At 49.9% G+C, this 18,379-nt stretch overlaps 1 protein-coding gene across 2 annotated transcripts in view; it reads right to left on the bottom strand.

Annotated features, from left to right (window-relative positions):
* The window catches only part of CHRDL2 (chordin like 2), a 141,417-nt gene that overhangs the window by 34,275 nt on the left and 88,763 nt on the right, over window positions 1-18,379 (bottom strand). For both annotated transcript variants that reach the window (XM_075849166.1, XM_075849165.1), the window contains exon 5: window positions 207-300. In XM_075849166.1, coding sequence (XP_075705281.1) covers window positions 207-300 — 94 coding nt within the window. The remainder of the gene's footprint in view (window positions 1-206; window positions 301-18,379) is intronic.

The following is an 18,379-nucleotide window of genomic DNA, read 5'->3' as shown; positions in this document are numbered from 1 at the left end:
CTACCTATTTCTATTCACAAAGAGGTTCTGCAGCAGCTTCAGTGTATTCTAAGCTGCCGCAGAACCTTTTTTTGAACAGCCGTAGATCGCTTTATGTCAATCACTGTTGGGGGAAGGGCAGCGAGCGGCTCTGGAGGCGACAAACACAATTCTTCCTTCTATAGATCAGTTCCTATTGTGTTTAGTAAGTATTGGCGGCCCCTTACCTCGGCACACCGGACAGCAGGAGTCCGGCACCGTCAGCGGAGAGGAGCAGACCAGCTCAGGACAGGTCACCAGACCGCAGTAAATCTGCCCGTCCTAAAAGAGGAAACAGAGTGAGGACCAATGACACGTCACCTGATGACATCATCAGACCGGACCCATTACACAAAATCCACTAATAATGGAATAATACAAAGTTCTGCAACTTTTAAATATACTTTATGTTTCAATCCCTCACCATTCTTAATAACTCACCTTGCTTTCAGTGAAACAAACATTCTTATTTACATCCATAGGCTGAAAACCTGTACAGACCAAAGACTTCACACAGCTGAGGGTTTGATACAATTGTATTCTGTCTAAAGAGCCCGAACTCCAGACTGATACATTCTACCTGCATTGATAAATTGTAGCAAATGTTCAGGACATGAGTGAGATTTATGCTGCTGATGTGTTTATTTCACGGAGGATTGTCTAAACTGGATACAAGTGTAACAAATCCTCAGCTGTGAGAAGTACCAGGTGTGTACAAGATTTCAGCTACTGAATATAAATAAGAATGTTTCCATTCACTGACAACAAGCATAGATCAAAGTGTATTAAAAAGTTTAAGAAAATTCAAAACCCTGTATTGTAGCTGTATTTTTTTTATCTGGGTCCAGTTGATTTAGGGCATGAATAGTTGGCATTGTCCACTGCCCGGACCAGCGAGTTCACACACTTGCTGACCGCCGTTTCTGCTGGCGATGTAACGGGATCTGTTGACCTTCCGAGGTCGCTGCCGCGTTTCACAGGCTGCATTCATCAGGCAGGGAGTGCGGTGAGGTTCCCATTTCTGCAGCCTCATGCCTCACTAACCTGTTATAGGAGATCTTATTCCTCCCCTCCCTTATATATCCAATAAAAATCACAAATATCCCCCATAAAATCAACCAACGTCTTATAAAAAATAAGCAATAACATAGAAGCGGAGACTTTCCGGGAACAGACAGACACTGAGTGTGGGTTATACCAACAGTGTGGGCTGTGGGGGGGATCGCTGAAATAACAGGGCGCTCATAAGAGCAGAACATTATCCCACTCACTCAATGGTCATCAACCTCTCTGAAGAAGGAAAGAATCATCGTAGCTTTATAACTACAAGTCCCAGCAGATCATCCAGGAGGAAAATTATCCAAGGGGCCATATCAGGAATCTTCCAAAGCAGCACAGGTTGTGTATTACTCAATGTATTTATGTAAAATCATTTTATCTTCCCACAATTCCATGCTCCGCAGCTCTCCACTATCTATCAGGCGGCCTAAAGAATTGTTCATCCTGAACTTCCTGGTTCATTAACACACTGTCATAGCTTCAGTGAAAACTAGAATTTGACAGGCAGAGCAGCAGAGGGTGAAGGGAGGTAATGTAACTCCCTATCAAAACAGATTTGTATATCTTTTAGGATCAAAGGAAAGCTGGGTGACGCCATTGTTGGCATTGTAATGTCACTTCTCTATTAATTATTAAGGTGCCCGTATACGTAGTTGCTGTGGGGCAGAAGAGTAGTGTGCCACGAGACCAAGAACCGTATGTGGTTTAACACCAATTTGGCGCAGTTTTGTGATGCGTATTTTAGCCACATGACTTGTACAAGTGAATCACATTGAAACGATGTGCTCGACCTGTACATGACGTGTTGTCAGAAGCCGCATCACCAGCTGCGCCAATTCAGGGTAAAACTGTAGAACTGTTCATCCTTTATGAATAGAATGCAAATACTACAGTGTAGACTGACACAAAAAGAAAATTGCGCCCTTCGGACCGTTTCAGACTTTTCAAAAAAAAAAAGGATGGAGATTAGTGGAAGGGGGAGGGTACACCCGCGGCCCGATGCATATACTATTATTTACACCAGGAGCTGGCATCAATTATAGCGGAATTGAATTAGTGGCGCACGGACAGATAAAGATGCTTCCATTAAAAAAAATTCTCCTTGAAGTGTTTCAATTATTCAGTTTCTAAGATCTCTGCTTGCTGTCTGTGAATGGGGACATTATTTTCTACATCCAGAGGCTGAAAACCTGTATAGACCAGATACTTTTCATAGTTGAGGGTTGTTACAATTGTATCCAGTCTAGACAATCCTCTGTGCTAAAAACATCAGCAGCACAAATTCCTTTCCAGTCCTGATAATTTGTTACAATGTATCAGTGCATGTAAAATGTATTAGTCTGGAGTCCAGGCTGTTTACATTATAGAGGATTGTCTAGACTGGACACAATTGTAACAAACCCCCAGCTGTGAAAAGTATTGGGTCAAGACGGGGTTTTAACCCTTTGGACGAATAAAGTACGTTTCTATTCACTGACATCAATGAATTACTTTCTAGAAACAGCGTTCCTTTGCCATTGTAACTGACAGGATTACATGGTGGGGAAGGTGATAGCCCGGAAATGAATGTAAATGGGAACCTCTTGTAGATGTGTGACCTCTTAGATACTACACACCTGTCTGTGTCTTGGATGGATTATTCTAAACCTCAACCAACACCAGCAAAACCCCCACCAACACCAGCAAAACCCCCACCAACACCAGCAAAACCCCCACCAACACCAGGAAAACTCCCACCAACACCAGGAAAACTCCCACCAACACCAGGAAAACTCCCACCAACACCAGCAAAACCCCTACCAACACCAGCAAAACTCCCACCAACTCCGGCAAAACCCCACCAACACCAGCAAAACTCCCACCAACTCCGGCAAAACCTCCACCAACAATAGCAAAACTCCCAACACCACCAGCAAAACCCCCACCAACAATAGCAAAACTCCCACCAACACCAGCAAAACTCCCACCAACACCAGCAAAACTTCAACCAACACGACAAAAACTCCCACCAACACGATTAAAACTCTGATCAACACCAGCAAAACCCCCAACACCAGCAAAGCCCCCACCAACACCAGCAAAGCCTCCACCAAAACCAGCAAAACTCCCACCAACTCCAGCAAAACGAAAACCACCAACACCAGCAAAACCCCCACCAACACCAGCAAAACCCCCACCAACACCAGCAAAACCCCCACCAACACCAGCAAAACTCCCCCCAACAGCAGCAAAACCCCCACCAACACTAGCAAAATCCCACCAACACCAGCAAAACCCCCACTAACATCAGCAAAACCCCCACCAATACCAGCAAAACTCCCACCAACTCCGGCAAAACCCCCACCAACACCAGCAAAACTTCCATCAACACCTGCAAAACTCCCACCAACACCAGCAAAACTCACCCCAACACCAGCAAAACCTCCACCAACACCAGCAAACCCCCCCCCCCAACACCAGAAAAACTCCCCCAACACCAGCAAAACCAACACCAACACCAGCAAAACTCCCACCAACACCAGAAAAACTCCCACCAACACAACTCCCACCAACTCCGGCAAAACCCCCACCAACACCAGCAAAACTCACCCCAACACCAACAAAACCTCCACCAACACCAGCAACCCCCCCCCCCCCAACACCAGAAAAACTCCCCCAACACCAGCAAAACCAACACCAACACCAGCAAAACTCCCACCAACACCAGAAAAACTCCCACCAACACAACTCCCACCAACTCCGGCAAAACCCCCACCAACACCAGCAGAACCCCCACCAACACCAGCAAAACTCCCACCAACACCAGAAAAACTCCCACCAACACCAGAAAAACTCCCACCAACACCAGCAAAACTCCCACCAACTCCGGCAAAACCTCCACCAACACCAGCAAAACTCCCATCAACACCAGCAAAAACCCCACCAACATCAGCAAAACTCCCATCGACACCAGCAAAACCCCCACCAACACCAGCGAAACCCCCACCAACACCAGAAAAACTCCCCCAACACCAGCAAAACCAACACCAGCAAAACTCACCCAACTCCAGCAAAACCCCCACCAACACCTGCAAAACTCCCCCAACACCAGCAAAATCCCCACCAACACCAGCAAAACACCCCCAACACCAGCAAAACCAACACCAGCAAAACTCCCACCAACACCAGCAAAATTCCCATCAACACCAGCAAAACTTCCCCAACACTAGCAAAATCCCCACCAACACCAGCAAAACTTCCCCAACACTAGCAAAACTTCCCCAACACTAGCAAAACCCCCACCAACACCAGCAAAACCCCACCAACACCAGCCAAACTCCAACCAAAACATGACCAAAACTCCCACCAACATGACTGAAACTCCAATCAACATCAGCAAAACCCCCACCAACATCAGTAAAACCCCCACCAACACCAGCAAAACTCCCCCAACACCAGCAAAACTTCCCCAACACCAGCAAAACTCCCACCAACATGACCAAAACTCCCACAGACTCCAGCAAAACTCCCATCAACTCCAGCAAAACTCCCATCAACTCCAGCAAAACTCCCATCAACTCCAGCAAAACTCCCACCAACACCAGCAAAACTCCCATCAACACCAGCAAAACTCCCCCAACACCAGTAAAACCCCCACCAACACCAGCAAAACTCCCCCAACACCAATAAAACCCCCAACAACACCAGCAAAACTCCCCCAACACCAGCAAAATCCCCACCAACACCAGCAAAACTCCACCAACACTAGCAAAACCAACACCAGCAAAACTCCCACCAACACCAGCAAAACTCCCCCTACACCAGCAAAACCAACACCAACACCAGCAAAACTCCCACCAACACCAGAAAAATTCCCCCAACACTAGCAAATCCCCCACCAACACCAGCAAAACCCCCACCAACAATAGCAAAACTCCCAACAACACCAGCAAAACTCCCATCAAAACCTGCAAAACCCCCACCAACACCAGCAAAACCTCCCCAACACTAGCAAAACCCCCACCAACACCAGCAAAACTCCCACCAACTACATAAAAACCCTCACCAACACCAGCAAAACCCTCACAAACTCCAGCAAAACTCCCACCAACACCAGCAAAACTACCCAACACCAGCAAAACTCCCACCAAAACGACCAAAACTTCCACCAACTCCAACAAAACTCCCATCAACTCCAGCAAAACCAACACTAGCAAAACCCCCACCAACACCAGCAAAACCCTCACCAACAGAAAAACTCCCACCAACACCAGCAAAACCTCCACCAACACCAGCAAACCCCCCCCCCCCCCCGACACCAGAAAAACTCCCCCAACACCAGCAAAACCAACACCAACACCAGCAAAACTCCCACCAACACCAGAAAAACTCCCACCAACACAACTCCCACTAACTCCGGCAAAACCGCCACCAACACCAGCAAAACCCCCACCAACACCAGCAAAACTCCCACCAACACCAGAAAAACTCCCACCAACACCAGAAAAACTCCCACCAACACCAGCAAAACTCCCACCAACTCCGGCAAAACCTCCACCAACACCAGCAAAACTCCCATCAACACCAGAAAAACCCCCACCAACACCAGCGAAACCCCCACGAACACCAGCAAAACTCCCCCAACACCAGCAAATCCCCACCAACACCAGAAAAACTCCACCAACACCAGCAAAACCCCCACCAACACCAGAAAAACCCTCACCAACACCAGCAAAACCCTCACAAACTCCAGCAAAACTCCCACCAAAACGACCAAAACTTCCACCAACTCCAACAAAACTCCCATGAACTCCAGCAAAACCAACACTAGCAAAACCCCCACCAACACCAGCAAAACTCCCACCAACACCAGCAAAACCCTCACCAACAACAGAAAAACTCCCACCAACACCAGCAAAACCTCCACCAACACCAGCAAACCCCCCCCCCCACACCAGAAAAACTCCCCCAACACCAGCAAAACCAACACCAGCAAAACTCCCACCAACACCAGAAAAACTCCCACCAACACAACTCCCACCAACTCCGGCAAAACCCCCACCAACACCAGCAAAACCCCCACCAACACCAGCAAAACTCCCACCAACACCAGAAAAACTCCCACCAACACCAGCAAAACTTCCACCAACTCCGGCAAAACTCCCATCAACACCAGCAAAAACCCCACCAACACCAGCAAAACTCCCATCAACACCAGCAAAACTCCCATCAACACCAGCAAAACCCCCACCAACACCAGCGAAACCCCCACCAACACCAGAAAAGCTCCCCCAACACCAGCAAAACCAACACCAGCAAAACTCCCCCAACTCCAGCAAAACCCCCACCAACACCAGCAAAACTCCCCCAACACCAGCAAAATCCCCACCAACACCAGCAAAACACCCCCAACACCAGCAAAACCAACACCAACACCAGCAAAACTCCCACCAACACCAGCAAAATTCCCATCAACACCAGCAAAACGCCCACCAACACCAGCAAAACTTCCCCAACACTAGCAAAATCCCCACCAACACCAGCAAAATTTCCCCAACACTAGCAAAACCCCCACCAACACCAGCAAAACTCCCACCAACACCAGCAAAACCCTCACCAACTCCAGCAAAACTCCCACCAACACCAGCAAAACCATCAACAACACCAGCAAAACTCCCCGAACACCAGCAAAACATCCACCAACACCAGAAAAACTCCCACCCTTTTCATCAAAACCAACAGCAGCAAAACCTCAACCAACACCAGCAAAACCCCCTCCAACACCAGCAAAACCCCCACCAACACCAGCAAAACTCCTACCAATACCAGCAAAACCCCCACCAACACCAGGAAAATCTCCCACCAACACCTGAAAAACTCCCACCAACACCTGAAAAACTCCCACCAACACCTGAAAAACTCCCACCAACACCTGAAAAACTCCCACCAACACCTGAAAAACTCCCACACACTCCAGCAAAACTCCCATCAACACCAGCAAAACTCCCACCAACACCAGCAAAACCCCACCAACACCAGCAAAACTCCACCAACACCAGCAAAACTCCACCAACACCAGCAAAACTCCACCAACACAAGCAAAACTCCACCAGCACCAGCAAAACTTCCGCCAACATCAGCAAAACCCCCACCGACACCAGCAAAACTCCCCCAACACCAGCAAAACCCCCACCAACAACTGCTAAACCCCCACCAACAACTGCAAAACTCCCACCAAAACCAGGAAAACTCCCACCAACACCAGCAAAGCCCCCACCAACACCAGCAAAACGCTCACTAACTCTAGCAAAACTCCTCCTACCCGCTCCAGCAAAACCCCATCAACACCAGCAAAACTCCCATTAACACCAACAAAACCCCCCAACACCAACAAAACCCCCCCAACACCAGCAAAAACCCCACCAACACCAGCCAAACTCCAACCAACACGACCAAAACATGACCAAAACTCCCACCAACACGACTGAAACTCCAATCAACATCAGCAAAACCCCCACCAACATCAGTAAAACCCCCACCAACACCAGCAAAACTCCCCCAACACCAGCAAAACTTCCCCAACACCAGCAAAACTCCCACCAACATGACCAAAACTCCCACAGACTCCAGCAAAACTCCCATCAACTCCAGCAAAACTCCAGCAAAACTCCCACCAACACCAGCAAAACTCCCATCAACACCAGCAAAACTCCCCCAACACCAGTAAAACCCCCACCAACACCAGCAAAACTCCCCCAACACCAATAAAACCCCCACCAACACCAGCAAAACTCCCCCAACACCAGCAAAATCCCCACCAACACCAGCAAAACTCCACCAACACTAGCAAAACCAACACCAGCAAAACTCCCCCAACACCAGCAAAACCCCCACCAACACCAGCAAAACCAACACCAACACCAGCAAAACTCCCACCAACACCAGAAAAATTCCCCCAACACCAGCAAATCCCCCACCAACACCAGCAAAACCCCCACCAACAATAGCAAAACTCCCAACAACACCAGCAAAACTCCCATCAAAACCTGCAAAACCCCCACCAACACCAGCAAAACCTCCCCAACACTAGCAAAACCCCCACCAACACCAGCAAAACTCCCACCAACTACATAAAAACCCTCACCAACACCAGCAAAACCCTCACAAACTCCAGCAAAACTCCCACCAACACCAGCAAAACTACCCAACACCAGCAAAACTCCCACCAAAACGACCAAAACTTCCACCAACTCCAACAAAACTCCCATCAACATCAGAAAAACCAACACTAGCAAAACCCCCACCAACACCAGCAAAACCCTCACCAACAACAGAAAAACTCCCACCAACACCAGCAAAACCTCCACCAACACCAGCAAACCCCCCCCCCCCCCCACCCGACACCAGAAAAACTCCCCCAACACCAGAAAAACCAACACCAACACCAGCAAAACTCCCACCAACACCAGAAAAACTCCCACCAACACAACTCCCACTAACTCCGGCAAAACCCCCACCAACACCAGCAAAACCCCCACCAACACCAGCAAAACTCCCACCAACACCAGAAAAACTCCCACCAACACCAGAAAAACTCCCACCAACACCAGAAAAACTCCCACCAACTCCGGCAAAACCTCCACCAACACCAGCAAAACTCCCATCAAACCAGAAAAACCCCCACCAACACCAGCGAAACCCCCACGAACACCAGCAAAACTCCCCCAACACCAGCAAAATCCACACCAACACCAGAAAAACTCCACCAACACCAGCAAAACCCCCACCAACACCAGAAAAACCCTCACCAACACCAGCAAAACCCTCACAAACTCCAGCAAAACTCCCACCAAAACGACCAAAACTTCCACCAACTCCAACAAAACCCCCTATGAACTCCAGCAAAACCAACACTAGCAAAACCCCCACCAACACCAGCAAAACTCCCACCAACACCAGCAAAACCCTCACCAACAACAGAAAAACTCCCACCAACACCAGCAAAACCTCCACCAACACCAGCAAACCCTCCCCCCAACACCAGAAAAACTCCCCCAACACCAGCAAAACCAACACCAGCAAAACTCCCACCAACACCAGAAAAACTCCCACCAACACAACTCCCACCAACTCCGGCAAAACCCCCACCAACACCAGCAAAACCCCCACCAACACCAGCAAAACTCTCACCAACACCAGAAAAACTCCCACAAACACCAGCAAAACTTCCACCAACTCCGGCAAAACTCCCATCAACACCAGCAAAAACCCCACCAACACCAGCAAAACTCCCATCAACACCAGCAAAACTCCCACCAACACCAGCAAAACTTCAACCAACACGACCAAAACTCCCACCAACACGATTAAAACTCTGATCAACACCAGCAAAACCCCCAACACCAGCAAAGCCCCCACCAACACCAGCAAAGCCTCCACCAAAACCAGCAAAACTCCCACCAACTCCAGCAAAACGAAAACCACCAACACCAGCAAAACCCCCACCAACACCAGCAAAACCCCCACCAACACCAGCAAAACCCCCACCAACACCAGCAAAACTCCCCCCAACAGCAGCAAAACCCCCACCAACACTAGCAAAATCCCACCAACACCAGCAAAACCCCCACTAACATCAGCAAAACCCCCACCAATACCAGCAAAACTCCCACCAACTCCGGCAAAACCCCCACCAACACCAGCAAAACTTCCATCAACACCTGCAAAACTCCCACCAACACCAGCAAAACTCACCCCAACACCAGCAAAACCTCCACCAACACCAGCAAACCCCCCCCCCCAACACCAGAAAAACTCCCCCAACACCAGCAAAACCAAAACCAACACCAGCAAAACTCCCACCAATACCAGAAAAACTCCCACCAACACAACTCCCACCAACTCCGGCAAAACCCCCACCAACACCAGCAAAACTCACCCCAACACCAACAAAACCTCCACCAACACCAGCAACCCCCCCCCCCCAACACCAGAAAAACTCCCCCAACACCAGCAAAACCAACACCAACACCAGCAAAACTCCCACCAACACCAGAAAAACTCCCACCAACACAACTCCCACCAACTCCGGCAAAACCCCCACCAACACCAGCAGAACCCCCACCAACAAACACCAGCAAAACTCCCACCAACACCAGAAAAACTCCCACCAACACCAGAAAAACTCCCACCAACACCAGCAAAACTCCCACCAACTCCGGCAAAACCTCCACCAACACCAGCAAAACTCCCATCAACACCAGCAAAAACCCCACCAACATCAGCAAAACTCCCATCGACACCAGCAAAACCCCCACCAACACCAGCGAAACCCCCACCAACACCAGAAAAACTCCCCCAACACCATCAAAACCAATACCAGCAAAACTCACCCAACTCCAGCAAAACCCCCACCAACACCTGCAAAACTCCCCCAACACCAGCAAAATCCCCACCAACACCAGCAAAACACCCCCAACACCAGCAAAACCAACACCAACACCAGCAAAACTCCCACCAACACCAGCAAAATTCCCATCAACACCAGCAAAACTTCCCCAACACTAGCAAAATCCCCACCAACACCAGCAAAACTTCCCCAACACTAGCAAAACTTCCCCAACACTAGCAAAACCCCCACCAACACCAGCAAAACCCCACCAACACCAGCCAAACTCCAACCAAAACATGACCAAAACTCCCACCAACATGACTGAAACTCCAATCAACATCAGCAAAACCCCCACCAACATCAGTAAAACCCCCACCAACACCAGCAAAACTCCCCCAACACCAGCAAAACTTCCCCAACACCAGCAAAACTCCCACCAACATGACCAAAACTCCCACAGACTCCAGCAAAACTCCCATCAACTCCAGCAAAACTCCCATCAACTCCAGCAAAACTCCCACCAACACCAGCAAAACTCCCATCAACACCAGCAAAACTCCCCCAACACCAGTAAAACCCCCACCAACACCAGCAAAACTCCCCCAACACCAATAAAACCCCCAACAACACCAGCAAAACTCCCCCAACACCAGCAAAATCCCCACCAACACCAGCAAAACTCCACCAACACTAGCAAAACCAACACCAGCAAAACTCCCACCAACACCAGCAAAACTCCCCCTACACCAGCAAAACCAACACCAACACCAGCAAAACTCCCACCAACACCAGAAAAATTCCCCCAACACTAGCAAATCCCCCACCAACACCAGCAAAACCCCCACCAACAATAGCAAAACTCCCAACAACACCAGCAAAACTCCCATCAAAACCTGCAAAACCCCCACCAACACCAGCAAAACCTCCCCAACACTAGCAAAACCCCCACCAACACCAGCAAAACTCCCACCAACTACATAAAAACCCTCACCAACACCAGCAAAACCCTCACAAACACCAGCAAAACTACCCAACACCAGCAAAACTCCAACCAAAACGACCAAAACTTCCACCAACTCCAACAAAACTCCCATCAACTCCAGCAAAACCAACACTAGCAAAACCCCCAACACCAGCAAAACCCTCACCAACAGAAAAACTCCCACCAACACCAGCAAAACCTCCACCAACACCAGCAAAAACTCCCCCAACACCAGCAAAACCAACACCAGCAAAACTCACCCAACTCCAGCAAAACCCCCACCAACACCTGCAAAACTCCCCCAACACCAGCAAAATCCCCACCAACACCAGCAAAACACCCCCAACACCAGCAAAACCAACACCAACACCAGCAAAACTCCCATCAACACCAGCAAAACTTCCCCAATACTAGCAAAATCCCCACCAACACCAGCAAAACTTCCCCAACACTATCAAAACTTCCCCAACACTAGCAAAACCCCCACCAACACCAGCAAAACCCCACCAACACCAGCCAAACTCCAACCAAAACATGACCAAAACTCCCACCAACATGACTGAAACTCCAATCAACATCAGCAAAACCCCCACCAACATCAGTAAAACCCCCACCAACACCAGCAAAACTCCCCCAACACCAGCAAAACTTCCCCAACACCAGCAAAACTCCCACCAACATGACCAAAACTCCCACAGACTCCAGCAAAACTCCCATCAACTCCAGCAAAACTCCCATCAACTCCAGCAAAACTCCCACCAACACCAGCAAAACTCCCATCAACACCAGCAAAACTCCCCCAACACCAGTAAAACCCCCACCAACACCAGCAAAACTCCCCCAACACCAATAAAACCCCCAACAACACCAGCAAAACTCCCCCAACACCAGCAAAATCCCCACCAACACCAGCAAAACTCCACCAACACTAGCAAAACCAACACCAGCAAAACTCCCACCAACACCAGTAAAACTCCCCCTACACCAGCAAAACCAACACCAACACCAGCAAAACTCCCACCAACACCAGAAAAATTCCCCCAACACTAGCAAATCCCCCACCAACACCAGCAAAACCCCCACCAACAATAGCAAAACTCCCAACAACACCAGCAAAACTCCCATCAAAACCTGCAAAACCCCCACCAACACCAGCAAAACCTCCCCAACACTAGCAAAACCCCCACCAACACCAGCAAAACTCCCATCAACTACATAAAAACCCTCACCAACACCAGCAAAACCCTCACAAACACCAGCAAAACTACCCAACACCAGCAAAACTCCCACCAAAACGACCAAAACTTCCACCAACTCCAACAAAACTCCCATCAACTCCAGCAAAACCAACACTAGCAAAACCCCCACCAACACCAGCAAAACCCTCACCAACAGAAAAACTCCCACCAACACCAGCAAAACCTCCACCAACACCAGCAAAACCTCCACCAACACCAGCAAACCCCCCCCCCCCCCCCCCCCCGACACCAGAAAAACTCCCCCAACACCAGCAAAACCAACACCAACACCAGCAAAACTCCCACCAACACCAGAAAAACTCCCACCAACACAACTCCCACTAACTCCGGCAAAACCGCCACCAACACCAGCAAAACCCCCACCAACACCAGCAAAACTCCCACCAACACCAGAAAAACTCCCACCAACACCAGAAAAACTCCCACTAACACCAGCAAAACTCCCACCAACTCCGGCAAAACCTCCACCAACACCAGCAAAACTCCCATCAACACCAGAAAAACCCCCACCAACACCAGCGAAACCCCCACGAACACCAGCAAAACTCCCCCAACACCAGCAAAATCCCCACCAACACCAGAAAAACTCCACCAACACCAGCAAAACCCCCACCAACACCAGAAAAACCCTCACCAACACCAGCAAAACCCTCACAAACTCCAGCAAAACTCCCACCAAAACGACCAAAACTTCCACCAACTCCAACAAAACTCCCATGAACTCCAGCAAAACCAACACCAGCAAAACCCCCACCAACACCAGCAAAACTCCCACCAACACCAGCAAAACCCTCACCAACAACAGAAAAACTCCCACCAACACCAGCAAAACCTCCACCAACACCAGCAAACCCCCCCCCCCCCCAACACCAGAAAAACTCCCCCAACACCAGCAAAACCAACACCAGCAAAACTCCCACCAACACCAGAAAAACTCCCACCAACACAACTCCCACCAACTCCGGCAAAACCCCCACCAACACCAGCAAAACCCCCACCAACACCAGCAAAACTCCCACCAACACCAGAAATACTCCCACCAACACCAGCAAAACTTCCACCAACTCCGGCAAAACTCCCATCAACACCAGCAAAAACCCCACCAACACCAGCAAAACTCCCATCAACACCAGCAAAACTCCCATCAACACCAGCAAAACCCCCACCAACACCAGCGAAACCCCCACCAACACCAGAAAAGCTCCCCCAACACCAGCAAAACCAACACCAGCAAAACTCCCCCAACTCCAGCAAAACCCCCACCAACACCAGCAAAACTCCCCCAACACCAGCAAAATCCCCACCAACACCAGCAAAACACCCCCAACACCAGCAAAACCAACACCAACACCAGCAAAACTCCCACCAACACCAGCAAAATTCCCATCAACACCAGCAAAACGCCCACCAACACCAGCAAAACTTCCCCAACACTAGCAAAATCCCCACCAACACCAGCAAAATTTCCCCAACACTAGCAAAACCCCCACCAACACCAGCAAAACTCCCACCAACACCAGCAAAACCCTCACCAACTCCAGCAAAACTCCCACCAACACCAGCAAAACCATCAACAACACCAGCAAAACTCCCCGAACACCAGCAAAACATCCACCAACACCAGAAAAACTCCCACCCTTTTCAGCAAAACCAACAGCAGCAAAACCTCAACCAACACCAGCAAAACCCCCTCCAACACCAGCAAAACCCCCACCAACACCAGCAAAACTCCTACCAACACCAGCAAAACCCCCACCAACACCAGGAAAATCTCCCACCAACACCTGAAAAACTCCCACCAACACCTGAAAAACTCCCACCAACACCTGAAAAACTCCCACCAACACCTGAAAAACTCCCACACACTCCAGCAAAACTCCCATCAACACCAGCAAAACTCCCACCAACACCAGCAAAACCCCACCAACACCAGCAAAACTCCACCAACACCAGCAAAACTCCACCAACACCAGCAAAACTCCACCAACACCAGCAAAACTCCACCAACACAAGCAAAACTCCACCAACACCAGCAAAACTTCCGCCAACATCAGCAAAACCCCCACCGACACCAGCAAAACTCCCCCAACACCAGCAAAACCCCCACCAACAACTGCTAAACCCCCACCAACAACTGCAAAACTCCCACCAAAACCAGGAAAACTCCCACCAACACCAGCAAAGCCCCCACCAACACCAGCAAAACCCTCACTAACTCTAGCAAAACTCCTCCTACCCGCTCCAGCAAAACCCCATCAACACCAGCAAAACTCCCATTAACACCAACAAAACCCCCCAACACCAACAAAACCCCCCCAACACCAGCAAAAACCCCACCAACACTAGCCAAACTCCAACCAACACGACCAAAACATGACCAAAACTCCCACCAACACGACTGAAACTCCAATCAACATCAGCAAAACCCCCACCAACATTAGTAAAACCCCCACCAACACCAGCAAAACTCCCCCAACACCAGCAAAACTTCCCCAACACCAGCAAAACTCCCACCAACATGACCAAAACTCCCACAGACTCCAGCAAAACTCCCATCAACTCCAGCAAAACTCCAGCAAAACTCCCACCAACACCAGCAAAACTCCCATCAACACCAGCAAAACTCCCCCAACACCAGTAAAACCCCCACCAACACCAGCAAAACTCCCCCAACACCAATAAAACCCCCACCAACACCAGCAAAACTCCCCCAACACCAGCAAAATCCCCACCAACACCAGCAAAACTCCACCAACACTAGCAAAACCAACACCAGCAAAACTCCCCCAACACCAGCAAAACCCCCACCAACACCAGCAAAACCCCACCAACAATAGCAAAACTCCCACCAAAACCAACACCAACACCAGCAAAACTCCCACCAACACCAGAAAAATTCCCCCAACACCAGCAAATCCCCCACCAACACCAGCAAAACCCACCAACAATAGCAAAACTCCCAACAACACCAGCAAAACTCCCATCAAAACCTGCAAAACCCCCACCAACACCAGCAAAACCTCCCCAACACTAGCAAAACCCCCACCAACACCAGCAAAACTCCCACCAACTACATAAAAACCCTCACCAACACCAGCAAAACCCTCACAAACTCCAGGAAAACTCCCACCAACACCAGCAAAACTACCCAACACCAGCAAAACTCCCACCAAAACGACCAAAACTTCCACCAACTCCAACAAAACCCCCTATGAACTCCAGCAAAACCAACACTAGCAAAACCCCCACCAACACCAGCAAAACTCCCACCAACACCAGCAAAACCCTCACCAACAACAGAAAAACGCCCACCAACACCAGCAAAACCTCCACCAACACCAGCAAACCCTCCCCCCAACACCAGAAAAACTCCCCCAACACCAGCAAAACCAACACCAGCAAAACTCCCACCAACACAACTCCCACCAACTCCGGCAAAACCCCCACCAACACCAGCAAAACCCCCACCAACACCAGCAAAACTCTCACCAACACCAGAAAAACTCCCACCAACACCAGCAAAACTTCCACCAACTCCGGCAAAACTCCCATCAACACCAGCAAAAACCCCACCAACACCAGCAAAACTCCCATCAACACCAGCAAAACTCCCATCAACACCAGCAAAACCCCCACCAACACCAGCGAAACCCCCACCAACACCAGAAAAGCTCCCCCAACTCCAGCAAAACCCCCACCAACACCAGCAAAACTCCCCCAACACCAGCAAAATCCCCACCAACACCAGCAAAACACCCCCAACACCAGCAAAACCAACACCAACACCAGCAAAACTCCCACCAACACCAGCAAAATTCCCATCAACACCAGCAAAACGCCCACCAACACCAGCAAAACTTCCCCAACACTAGCAAAATCCCCACCAACACCAGCAAAATTTCCCCAACACTAGCAAAACCCCCACCAACACCAGCAAAACTCCCACCAACACCAGCAAAACCCTCACCAACTCCAGCAAAACTCCCACCAACACCAGCAAAACCATCAACAACACCAGCAAAACTCCCCGAACACCAGCAAAACATCCACCAACACCAGCAAAACTCCCACCCTTTTCAGCAAAACCAACAGCAGCAAAACCTCAACCAACACCAGCAAAACCCCCTCCAACACCAGCAAAACCCCCACCAACACCAGCAAAACTCCTACCAACACCAGCAAAACCCCCACCAACACCAGGAAAACTCCCACCAACACCTGAAAAACTCCCACCAACACCTGAAAAACTCCCACCAACACCTGAAAAACTCCCACACACTCCAGCAAAACTCCCATCAACACCAGCAAAACTCCCACCAACACCAGCAAAACCCCACCAACACCAGCAAAACTCCACCAACACCAGCAAAACTCCCATCAACACCAGCAAAACTCCCACCAACACCAGCAAAACCCCACCAACACCAGCAAAACTCCACCAACACCAGCAAAACTCCACCAACACAAGCAAAACTCCACCAACACAAGCAAAACTCCACCAACACCAGCAAAACTTCCGCCAACATCAGCAAAACCCCCACCGACACCAGCAAAACTCCCCCAACCCCAGCAAAACCCCCACCAACAACTGCTAAACCCCCACCAACAACTGCAAAACTCCCACCAAAACCAGGAAAACTCCCACCAACACCAGCAAAGCCCCCACCAACACCAGCAAAACCCTCACTAACTCTAGCAAAACTCCTCCTACCCGCTCCAGCAAAACCCCATCAACACCAGCAAAACTCCCATCAACACCAACAAAACCCCCCAACACCAACAAAACCCCCCCAACACCAGCAAAGCCCCCACCAACACCAGCAAAACCAACACCAGCAAAACCAACACCAGCAAAACCAACACCAGCAAAACTCCCATCAACACCTGCAAACCCCCCCCCCAACACCTGCAACCCCCCCCACCAGCAAAACTCCCCCAACACCAGCAAAACTCCCATAACACCAGCAAAACTCCCAAAACACCAGCAAAATTCCCAAAACACCAGAAAAACTACCACCAACTCCAGCAAAACTCCCACCGACACCAGCAAAACTCCTCCAACACAAGCAAAACCCCACCAATGCCAGCAAAACTCCCTTCAACATCAGCAAAACCAACACCAGCAAAACCAACAACAGCAAAACTCCAATCAACACCAGCAAAACCCCCAGCAACACCAGCAAAACTCTCCCAACACCCGCAAAACTCCCCCAACACCAGCAAAACTCCCACAACTCCAGCAAAATCCCCACCAACGCCAGCAAAATCCCCACCAACTCCAGCAAAATCCCCACCAACTCCAGCAAAATCCCCACCAACTCCAGCAAAATCCCCACCAACTCCAGCAAAATCCCCACCAACTCCAGAAAAATCCCCACCAACTCCAGCAAATTCCCCACCAACACCAGCTAAGCCCCCACCAGCAGAGACCCCGTCAACACCAGCAAAACTCCCATCAACATCAGCAAAACCCCCAACACCAGCAAAACTCCAACCAACACCAGTACAACACCAGCAAAACTCCCACCAACACTAGCAAAACCCCAACCAACAAACACCAGCAAAACCCCCACCAACACCAGCAAAGTCCCCACCAACACCAAACTCCACCAACACCAGCAAAGTCCCCACCAACAAGCACCAGCAAAACACCACCAACACAAGCAAAACTCCCGCCGACACCAGCAAAAC

Source organism: Rhinoderma darwinii, unplaced genomic scaffold (assembly GCF_050947455.1).
Source record: "Rhinoderma darwinii isolate aRhiDar2 unplaced genomic scaffold, aRhiDar2.hap1 Scaffold_699, whole genome shotgun sequence".
NCBI lineage: Eukaryota > Metazoa > Chordata > Amphibia > Anura > Rhinodermatidae > Rhinoderma > Rhinoderma darwinii.
The sequence above is the reverse complement of the archived record's forward strand: the minus strand, read 5'-3'. Positions and strand labels throughout refer to the sequence as shown.